At 34.9% G+C, this 12,069-nt stretch overlaps 1 protein-coding gene across 50 annotated transcripts in view; it reads right to left on the bottom strand.

Annotated features, from left to right (window-relative positions):
• MPDZ (multiple PDZ domain crumbs cell polarity complex component) overlaps positions 1-12,069 on the bottom strand; it is a 174,189-nt gene that overhangs the window by 88,368 nt on the left and 73,752 nt on the right. For 44 of the 50 annotated variants that reach the window (XM_063696393.1, XM_031014566.3, XM_055351025.2 and 41 more), the window contains 2 exons: positions 11,244-11,315; positions 2,392-2,501 (listed from right to left, as the gene is read on the bottom strand). In XM_063696393.1, the coding sequence (XP_063552463.1) occupies positions 2,392-2,501; positions 11,244-11,315 (182 nt within the window). The remainder of the gene's footprint in view (positions 1-2,391; positions 2,502-11,243; positions 11,316-12,069) is intronic. The other 6 variants (XM_063696388.1, XM_063696386.1, XM_063696387.1 and 3 more) reach the window with 1 other exon arrangement.

Here is a 12,069-nt window from a genome sequence, read left to right as displayed (position 1 = left end):
GTCTTTAAAAATGATCAAACCTTAAAACCAAAGAATGAACTTCCAATTTTTTAAATAATGAAGAATATTAGAAAGCTGTTCATTTTCACACAGAATCCAATAAATATAATATTAAAATCAGAAGGTATGCCAAAGATGATCTACTTTATCCCTTTTATTTTATAGTTAAGGAAACTGAGGGATAAAAGGACTAAAAAAAAGTTTGATTAAAAAGAGCTCTTTCAAATTTTAATGATAACGTGCAGAAGTCAGTTTCAGAAGCGATATCACCTGACTTTGAAATCTAATACTGGAGGAAATCCTTCTCACCCTTGAAAACCCAATTTAGGCATCACTTACCCTGAGAATGTCCCATACAATAATGTCCACTAGTCAGTCCTGTTACACTGCTTCCCTTATGATTTCATTTATGCTGTATCGCTACATAGCAAACAATTTGAAGTCAGATCTATGTCTTATTACCTTTATCTTGCCAAGGCCCATAAATATCTTAGTGCTTTTTCATTTATTGTACACTTCTGCGCTTGACAGATTACTAGGAATGCCACCAAGAAAGCTTGAGCACAAAGGGCAGTTAAAAGTTCAGTCTTTGGATAAAGAAAATGTATATACACCATGGAATACTACACAGCCATAAAAAAGAATTAGTTCATGTCCTTTGCAGGGACATGGATGAAGCTAGAAGCCATCACTCTCAGCAAACTAACACAGGAACAGAAAACCAAACACCATATGTTCTCACTCATAAGTGGGAGTTGAACAATGAGAACACAAGGACACAGGGAGGGAAACATCACACACTAGGGCCTGTAGGGTGGTGGGGGCAAGGGGAGGGAGAGCATTAGGATAAATACCTAATGCATGCAGGCCTTCAAACCTAGATGATGGGTTGATAGGCGCAGCAAACCACCATGGCACATGTATACCTATGTAATAAACCTGCACATTCTGCACATGTATCCTAGAACTTAAAGTAAAATTAAAAAAAAAAAAGTTCAGTCTGAGCTCTGATGCCTACAACAAAATGGCTAGTCAAAGGGTCTCCTTCATTATTCAATTACCACCCGAAGGACTGAAGTCTCAGTTATGCACACCTGCCACATTAACCCTATCCCTCCATGGAAATAATTTCTGAAGTTTCATGTTAACCACTGTTAAGATGGACCTTAATGTATTTTTCCTTAAGTCAATTTAAAATGGTAGTAACAGCTATACTTACTCAATTCATATTTGACTGTTAATCATTATGAATGTTTAAAAAAAAAAAAAAGATTACAGCAAGGTGCAGTGGTGCATGCCTGTAATCCCAGCAATTTGGGAGGCTGAGGCAGGCAGACTGCTGGAGTCCAGAAGTCCAAGACCAGCCTGGGCAACATGGCAAAACCCAGTCTCTACAAAAAATACAAAAATCAGTTGGGCGTGGTGCTGCATGCCTGTAGTCCAAGCTACTCGGAAGGCTGAGGCAGGAGAAAAGTTTGAGCCCTGGTGGTCAAGGCTGCAGTGAGCCATGACTGCACCACTGCACTCCAGCCTGGGTGACAGAGCGAGACCTTGTCTCAAAAAAACAAACAAACAAAAAAAAAGATGATTATGGTCATGAGGACTAAATGAAATACTAAGAACACTACTGCTTGGCACAAAGTATGCTATAAACGCTAGTTATTAATATATGTCATCTGTTGTATCTTCTCCCTTCTAGTCCAGAGGTATATAAATATTACAAGAAATATGAAAAATTCTAGCTAACGTACTATTTTATTTTTTCTTTTGAAATCCGTGAAATTTGCTGGTATGGTATGTATCTTAAGATTGATAATTTATAACAATTTTGTTAGACCTCCTTTTGGGATGGTAGATCACAATGGCTATGCTAGATATACAGGCTATTAACAAACATAAAACATTCACCACAGCATAAGTGGTATGAAAAAAAGTATGCAGAATTAACCTCTTCAGGAAGGTAAATACATAGGAGTGGAAAAGAGTAGAAAAGAGTCCTTTTACAATTCTGTTCATAAGTCATGATAAATTTTGTTTTATTTTTAAATAAACTTATTCTATTTTGATTCTTTCTATAAATCATAGGTTTAAAAATCAGAAAAATCCTTCCTTGTGTCTATATTATTCATACTATTACTGGAAATATTAAAATACTGATAAAATGCAAGTTTCAAAACTTCCATCCCATTTATTTCAGTTCCTTTGTTACTATATACCTTTCTCCAACCTAAATTTTTTTTATTACCTGGATCACCATATTTAGGTTGTCTAAAAAAGGCCTGTACATTTGATTCTTCTCTGGAACTCTAATGATTGCCTCTATTATTCCCTCGAACTGCCTGCTCAAATACAGTTACAAGTTAGAAAATTACAGAAGGTCAGCTAACCTACCACTATTTCATAGTTAATTCCCATAATCCTTTGCCATTTTGTCAGCAGGGCAGCTTCTTGTTTTTGTGCATCTTCTATTTCTTCTATCTCAGCTGACAGTAATGGATACCCTGAAACAGTCAAGGCAATTAAGTTAGCAGCAAACTACAGAAATCTCCACATCTTAACATCCTGTACCAAGGATTCTCTGATCAGAACCTGCTGTATCACGTCAGACTCTTCGCCCAATATATGGGCTATTCTCATCTCCATAATTATTTAAATACTTCAATTAAGAACCCTATAATTTGTATGTTTGACACTACTCACTTTTAACAGATGTATTTTAAATCTTTACCTCCATTAAAGTGCCCACGTATTATCTAATTTTTATTTAAACGAGTAAGGACTCTGAGTAGTTCCAGAATTCACTTCATAGTCCTCTGGTAATGCTACAGTAAAAAGGGATGTCGTCTTCAATGTTGTCTGTTTTATTTTCATTTAGTTCATCAGGGGAAAAAAGGACTATGCTATTATTTCACAAAATCAAACAAATGAAATCAACAAATAATATATATAACTCCATATATGAGAAAATATAAAGAAATAATAATAAACTAAGGCTATACATTAAAATAAAAGCCTATTAATTGGTATCTCAATAATTTACAAAAAGAGAAATTTTTAAAAGGACAGAAAAACACTAAACAAATTATGTAAACAATACTGAATTTAAAATGCTTACCTAAAACAAGAAACTGGTTGAGAAATTTAAAGTCATAGTCAAAGATTTCCATATTTCATAACAGTTCTTACTCATAAGATTTGTCTTTTTAAAATCTCTATTAGGCACTATTCTCTAAATTAAATTTCAATATCCTTTTTAGCATTCAAATTTCAAATTTAAAAAGTGTTAAAAAATTCAGATTTCTTATTAGTTGCCTCCTCTTTTAGTGGGAATATCCAGGAGGTTTCATTCCAGGCATATTTTGTAGGTCTGTTATGCTTTAAGCTAATAAGATGATTCTGTTTTCTCCTTAAAAAACTGTAAACAATAAACTATATATTTTTTTAGTTTGAAGACTAGCCTCCCCAAATAAGTGTTACTTCCTCAAAATTAAATTCAGTCCAGAGGTTAACAGATATAAAAGTACAGCTAGATAGAAGAAATATGTTCCAGTGTTTTTGTTTATTTGTTTGTTTTTAAATTAGATGGGGGGTCTTGCTCTGTTGCTCAGGCTGGTCTCAAACTTCTGGTCTCAGTAACACTCCCGAGTAGCTGGGATTACACCAATAAGCCACCATGCTGAGCAATTCTAACACTATCAGGTGACTATGATTAACTATATTCTCTTTTTAAAATATTTTATTGATACATAATTGTACATATTTATAGGGTATATGTGATATTTTGATACATGTATATAATGTGTAATGATCAAATACAGATAATTAGGATATCCATGGTTAAACATTTATTATATTTTTTGTGTGTGTTGGGAACATTCCAAATCTTCTTCCTATTTTGACATACACAATAAGTTATTACTGTCACCCTACTGTGCTGTTGAACACTAGAACTTATTCCTTCTAGTTAATTGTATTTTTGTACCCAGTAACCAATACCTCTTCATCCCACCCCTCCTCAAACTCTTCCAAGCCTCTGGTCATTCTACTCTCTATTTCCAGAAATCAACTTTTTAAGCTCCCACTTATAAGTGAGATCATGCGGTATGTGTCTTTCTGTGCTTGGTTTATTTCACTTAACACAATGTCCTCCAGTTTCATCCATGTTGTTACAAAAGACAAAACTTCATTCTTTTTGTGGCTGAATGATATTCCATTGCGTATATATACCACACTTTCTTCATCCATTCTCCTGTTGATCGGCACTTAGGTTGCTTCCATATCTTAGCCATAGTGAACAGAACAGCAATAAACATAGGGATACGGATATCTCTTTGCTATATTGATTTCCTTTCTTTTGGATATATACCCAAGAGTAGGACTCCTGGATCATATGGTAGTTTAACTGTTCATTTTTTGAGGAACCTCCATAATGCTCTCCCTAGTGGCTGTACTAATTTACATTACCATCAACAGCATTATGAGGGTTCCCCTTTCTCCACATCCTTGTCAGCATTCATTATTGCTTGTCTTTTGGATAAAAGCCATTTTAATTAGGGTGAGATGATATCTCATTGTAGTTTTGACTTGCATTTCTCTGATGATCAGTGACGAACATTTTTTTCATATACCTATTGGCCATTGGTATGTCTTCCTTTGAGGAATGTCTATTCAGATCTTTTCTGCATTTTTAACCAGATTATTTGATTTTTTTTCTATCGAGTTTTTTGAGCTCTTTATATATTCTGGTTATTAATCAGATGGGTAGCTTGAAAATATTTTCTCCCATTCTTTGGGTTGTCTGTTTATATTGTTGATTGTTACCTTTGCTGTGCAGGAAAGCTTTTTAGCTTGATGTGATCCCATTTGTCCATTTTGGCTTTGGTTGCCTGTGCTTTTGTGGTATTACATAAAAAATCTTTGCCCAGACAAATCCAATGTCCTGAAGCATTTTCCTAACGTTTCCTTCAGGTCTTATATTTAGGTCTTTAATCTGTGTGTGTGTGTGTGTGTGTGTGTGTGTGTGTGTTTTAGGACAGGCCTTTGTAACATATTTTGAAGTCTGTTGGTGTGATGCCTCTAGCTTTGTTCTTTTTGCTCTAGACTGCTTTGGCTATTTGGAGTCATTTGTGGGTACATGTGAATTTTAGGGTTGTTTTCTCTATTTGGGTGAAGAATGTCATTGGTATATTCATTGAATATATAGATATCTTTTGGTAGTATGGATATTTTAACAATATTAATTCTTCTAGTCCATGATCATTCTCTACTTCTGTGAAGAATGCCATTGGTATATTCATAGGTATGGCAATGAATATATAGATATCTTTTGGTAGTATTGATATTTTAACAATATTAATTCTTCTAGTCCATGATCATAGAATATCTTTCCATATTTTTGTGTCCTTTTCAATTTCTCTCATCAGTGTTCTGTAGGTTTCACTGCAGAAATCTTTTACTTCTTTGTTTACATTTATTCCTAGGTATTTTATTTTTCTTGTAGCTGTTGTAAATGGGATCACTTTCTTGATTTCTTTTTCGGATTATTTGCTGTGGTGTATGCTACTTATTTTTTATGTTGAGTATGTATCCTGCAACTTTACTAAATTCATGTATCAGTTCTAACCATTTTTGGTGAATTCTTTAGGTTTCTAAATATAGGATCATTTTATCTGCAAATAAGGACAATTTGACTTATCTCTTTCCAATCTGGATGCCCGTTATTTCTCTCTTGCTTAACTGCTCTGGCAAGGACTTGCAGTACTTATGTTGAAGAAAAGGTGGTAAAAGTAAGCATCGTTGTCTTGTTCCAGATCTTAGAGAAAAGTCTTTGGACTTTTCTCTGTTCAGTATATTATCTGTGGATTTTTCATATATGGCCTTGATTATTCTGAGGCATGTTCTTTCTATTGCTAGTTTGTTGAAAGATTTTATCATGAAAGGATGTTGAATTTTATTGAATGCTTCTTCAGCATCTATTTGATGTATCCCATTTACTGATTGGCATATGTTGAAACATCCTTGCATCCTTGGGATGAATCATACTTGATTATGATTAATGATCTTATTAATGTGTTGTTGAATCTGGTTTGCTAGTATTTTGTTGAGGATTTTTGCAACTACGTTCATGAAGGATTTGTAGTTTTCTTTTCATTGTGTGTCCTTCTCTGGTTTTAGAATCAGGGCAAGGCTGGCCCCAAATAATGAGTTTGTGAGTATTCCCTCCTCTTCAATTTTTTGGAATAGTTTAGTAGAACTGGATTAGTTATTTAAATGTTTGGTAGAATTCTGCAGTGAAGTGTTAAGTCCTGGGATTTTCTTTAATTAGAGACTTTTTATTACCAACTCAATCTTGTTACTGGTCCGTTCAAGTTTTCTATTTCTTCATGGTTTAATCTTATAATCTCGGTAGACTGTAAGTGTCCAGGAATTTACCCATTTCTTCTGGGTTTTCTAATTTACTAGTGGGCAGTTGTTCATAATAGTCTCTAACAATCCTATGTATTTCAATAGTATCAATTATAATGTCTCCTATTTGTCTCTGATTTTATCTATTTTAGGTCGTCTTTTTGGCTTACTTACTATGGCGAAAGACTTGATGATTTCATTTACCTTTACAAAACCAACTTTCTGTTTTCTTACTCTTTTGTATTTTTGTCTCAATTTCATTTATTTCTGCTACAATTATTCCTTCTTTCTGCTCCTTCGGGTTTGGTTTGTTCTTGCTTTTCTAAGGTTCATAATTAGTTTGTTTATTTGAAGTCTGTCTTCTTTTTTGATGTAGGTATTTGTTGTTATAAACTTCCCCCTCAGAACTGCTTTTGCTGTAGGCCATAGGTTTGGTATGCTGTGTTCCCACTTTCATTTGTCTCAAGAAATTTTTAAATTTCCTTTTTAATTTATTGACTCATTCACTGTTCAGAAGCATAGTATTAAATTTCAATGAATTTGTAGAGTTTTCAATGTTTCTTCTGTTATTGATATCTAGTTTTATTCCATTATGGTCAGAAAAGATACTTGATATGATTTTGATATTTTAAGATTTATAAAGACTTGTTTTGTGACCTAATATATGGTCTAGCCTGGAGTATGTTCCATATGTTGTTGAGAAAAATGTGTATTCTGCAGCTGTTGGGACGGAACGTTCTGTAAATGTCTATTGGGTCAATTTGGTCTACAATGAAGTCTCACTGATGTTTTACTGTTGATTTTCTGTCTGGATAATCTGTCTACTGCTGAAAGCAGGGTGCAGAAGTCCCCTGCAATTATATTATAGTAAATCTCTCCCTTCAGGTTTTTTTTTTTAATATATTTGGGTGCTCTGATGTTGGGTGTATATATATTTACAATTGTTATAACTGCTTGCTGTATTGACCTACTGATGCTTTTCTCATTAAATAATGACCTTGTCTTTTTATTTTTTTACTGTTCTTCACTTAGCCTATTTTATCTGACATAAGTATAGCCACTCCTGCTCTTCATTTTTGTTCCCATTTGCATGAAATTTCTCCATTACTTCGCTAGAAAGCAATATAGCAATATTGGGACTTCTTTGAATGTGGTGTTTCTTTCCTCTTGATGCTTTCAGTATTTTTTTTTATTTTGCTAGTCTGATTATGATGTGCCTTGGGGATTTCCTCTTTGTATTGAATATAGTTGGTTACCTCTAAGCCTGTAGCTGGATGGTGTTGTCTTTCTCCAGATTTGAGAAATTTTCAGCTACTATTTCCTTAAATGTGCTTTCTAGGCCTTTTTCTCTCTGGTCTCCTTCAGGAGTTCCTATTACACAGAGGTTAGTTCACTTGATGGCATCCCATAATTCTCATAGGTCTCCTTCACTCTTTTAAATTCTTTTTTCTTTCTGCTCCTCTGATAGGGTTATTTCATATGGTCTATCTCCAAGCTCACTAAGTTTCTCTGTTTGATCAAATTTGCTTCAATCGAAACTTTCTAATGAGATTTTGGCTTACCGTATTATTTATTTCTAAGGTTTGTATCTTTTATTTATAAAAGATAAAAATAAAAGATACAAAGATAAAAATAAAAGATACAGTGAAACAAATTTCTCACTGTGATCCTGGATTATTTTTTAAATTTCATTTTGTTTTCTATCCATATTTTCCTGTGATTCCCTGAACCTCTTTAACAGGATTATTCTGAATTTTCTGTACAACATTTCATAGATCTTCAATTCTTCTGCGTCCATTGCTGGAGCTTTGTTGGTTTCTTTTGGTGGTATCCTATTTCTCCATGTTTTCACAATCCTTGTATTTTTACACTGATGATGGTTCATTTGAGGAGCTGGCTACCTCTTCCAGTTTTTGCAAGTGCTCTTTGGTGGTGTTAGAGATTTACTACTTAGTATCAGAACTTAAATGCTGGGCTGTTGTTTTTTCCCATTCTGGGGAGAATTTACATGAGTACTGGAACTAAAACACTTCCCTGGAACTAACTCCTTGACTTGCTATTATTTCCTCTAGGGTAGGCTTACAGTGAGCACTGAAAATTAAACACTGCCCTAGAATTTTATTGTTGTCCTGCTATGGGTCTCCAGTCTGGGGAAGATTTAAGCTGGCACCAAAACTTAATCCCAACCTTTCAGTTGTTTCTAGGCCAGGAGATGGCTCCATGAGAGCACCAGGATTTTGTAGAAAATCCAACTAAGGACAGGATCTTCCCACAGATTGTACCCCAGAAGCACCATGGAACCAGCCAGTATCTTCAACATGGTGTACCCACTTATCAGAGTGCAGAATACCTGCCAAGATACATGCCAGTCACTGTGATCAGTGCCTCTGTCTTTGCTCCCAATTCACCCCAAGTGCTTTAGCCCTCCTGGAACTCCCAGTGGTTCATAGGAATGGGACCTAGGTGGATTTCCAGTGAAAGATTACCAGACCAGTGGAGAGGCTGAATGTCTACCTCCAATTTCCTCCTCTCATCTTGGGAGCTGTGGGTCTAAAGAAATTCTCTTTGAATGGCATTATGCCAGTTTGAGGAAGGGTGCAGCTCAGCCTAAAATTACCATTTATCTTATCAGTCATGGCTCCTCTCAATTCTGTAGGCCCAGGAAGTTTCTCTGCTTCTCCCTCTAGTTCTGGTGAACTCAGGGTGGTATTTTTGTCTTTGATAGTTTCCAGTTGTATGTATATAGGAAGAAGGATGTGGGAGGAACTTCTAATCTGCCATCTTGTTGATGTCACTCTTCAATTTACTGCGTATTTTCAAATAGCCAGAGGAGCAAGATGTTGTGCTGAATGTTCCCAACACAAAGAAAAAATAAATCTATGAGGTGATGGATATGCTAATTACTCTGATCTGATCATTATACATTGTATACATGTATGGAAATATCAGACTGTACCCCAAACATATGTACAATTATTATAGGTCAATTAAAAATAATAAAAGCAAATAAACAAATTCAGTACGGAGAGAAATAACTATGCAAGGATGAACACAGACTACAGGGAAGCTTTGAACTGATTCTGCAAGAGAAACAGGAGGGTCAGTTCAGAGTCCTATCTCTTTCCACACTTCCTTTTTCTAAGTCTGCTGTGTTTACACAGCTAGACAGTGATTTAAGCGGGTGAGATTATGAATGGAGAAAGTGGGGAATCGTGCTGCTGATAAAAACAGTCTGCAATTCATATTCAACCAACCTTTAGCAGAACAACTCTCCATTCTCACCTTCTCACAACTGCCCCAAGACTGGATTTCAGGCATATATTTAAAAATCATAAAGTCTAAACCTCTGATCTTGCTGGAAAGTCAAATGACTTGTCCAGGCTTGCACGATGTGTAAAATATCTGTGGAAGAGGCAATAATATCTTACCCCTTGTCTGAGGACTAGTACTAGGGCAGATGCATTAAAGTCACTTAGAAGTTTGTGCTTTATTTTGTTTAAAAAAGATTCTGGGACTCCTGATTCTAGGTCTATAGTCACCCCCATGTATCCTGCCACACACACACACACACACACACACACACACACAGAGAGAGAGAGAGGGATTTCTCATTACCTACCTTCACCAAAGCAAAATAGATGGTTCTGCGCCTTGGAGACGACTCCCACACCCATGCCCACTTAATATCACAAGTATCATGCTCTAAACAATTTTACCCTTTCCTACAATTCCTGATATTCACTTTAGCCTAAATAATTTCTTTACTTATTAGTGTAAAAATGGCAGAATGTTATTAGTACAAGTGAACTCTATAGATCTAACTTCTGGAATATCTCTGCAAACATAAATATCCCTTTAAAATTGTAAAGCTCATTCAAAATTTTCAGCAGAAAATCCAATAATGAAGGAACAGATATGTTAAAAAACAACAAAGCTTCGGTATAAGTATATTCACATGAAGGGAGGGAGATCAGTCTTGTATTCTGTTCAGTGAGTTTAAGTTACCAAGTACCTAAAGCAATCTGAAAGGTAAAGGAAGCACACAGCACAACAGAATAAAAAGAGGGCAGCAACATTCTGGCAAAACTATGTATTAAAATAATGCTACTGGCCAGGTGTGGTGGCTCACGCCTGTAATCCCAGCACTTTGGAAGGCCAAGGTGGGCAGATCATCTGAGGTCAGGAGTTTGAGATCAGCCTGGCCAACATGGCAAAATCTGTCTCTAATACGAATAATAATAATAATGCTACTCTAAATTTTTAAAAATAGCTTAATGGGTCCTAAGTTTATAGCGAGGGAATTCCCAGAAGGTATGATAATTTATCTGCAATTACCTTCCAAACCACTTCCCAATATTAAATCTTGGAACCCCTGAAAAATTAAGAAGTGATAAAAAGCCTCCCAAAATTGAATAGTCTCATTCCCAAGAGCTTATGTGTTAACGATTCTCCTGTGCTTATTTTTAAATACTTTATAATTTTATTACTGTTAGTTTATGTTGGCTGTATAGAAACAAAGAGATTAAATTAGAACCACATATACAACCAGTTAATTCCTAAGGAGTTCTGGTCAAAAAAAATATGGAAGTAAGAATAGATTGACTCAGCAAGAAAGTGTAAGTGAACGATAAACAAAAGTATAATTTAGCTATAAATGGAATGTTTTAATCCATAAGACCACTTAGTCACATTTATAAATAGGGATTTACAAACATCACTTTTTGAAATTTTTTTTAGTAACTTACAATATATCCATAGAGGCTTAATCACATTTGTAAAAATCATTTCTAAAAAAGAAAAATAATGAAGTACACAATAAGCTGGCTCTAGGTGTTTACCTTCTTCTTCAATTGGTAATATGTTGGTGTTTCTCGTCGAAGATAAAAAATCTTCATCTTTTTCATAATTTTCTTAAAGATAAAAATATTTTCGTAATTTTATCTTTAGTATAATCAAGTACTTGAATTTTTCTAAACCCAGTATATTTATTTGAACTCCTACATGAGAGTCTGTTTTTCAGAGATAAACTTCTCAATAACTATATGTACTTAAAGGCAAGTTCTGTTAGTGGAAAAGAATACATTTCTCCTGTGATTTGCCCCTCTGTCTGTTAATAGTGCAATATGTATAAATGGCATAAATATCAGAATGGTCAACAATTTTAGAAATGAAACAGCACTTTTCAGCCAAAAGCCTGATTTCTACCAATAAACCCCTGAGCTACACAGGGGTTTCAGTAATTTGCAGACATATTCATGTACAAACAGCTTATGAATGACATTTCTAAATGTGGAATTAAAGTCGATTCCTTCAAGGAAAGGCTGGGCATTTAGAATTTTTACGAAGGTCACATAAATAATCCAGGCAGAAGAGCATCCCCCTAAAGTGAGAACATTGCAATGACATCCAGAAGTAAGGCAGAAACAGAAAGGTAAATGACTGCCTGTTTCCAACTGAGAAATGGTGACAATGAATAGGATAGAAAGAAATCTGCTCTATTCAGAAGCCTACTCTATAGTTTATAAACACATTGCTGGTTCCAGTCAATCCTGACTTTATTAAACTTCTTTTCTCGCCTTGGTTTATAATGAATAGTTGAGGGTAAAAAGCATTCTGAATAATTAAGAACCATTCTGAAATAGTAAGTTACTTTGAAATTTTAAA

The sequence above is a fragment of the Gorilla gorilla genome, chromosome 13 (assembly GCF_029281585.2).
Source record: "Gorilla gorilla gorilla isolate KB3781 chromosome 13, NHGRI_mGorGor1-v2.1_pri, whole genome shotgun sequence".
NCBI classification, from domain to species: Eukaryota; Metazoa; Chordata; class Mammalia; order Primates; family Hominidae; genus Gorilla; species Gorilla gorilla.
Note: the sequence above shows the minus strand (reverse complement) of the source record. Positions and strands in the feature narration are given on the sequence as shown.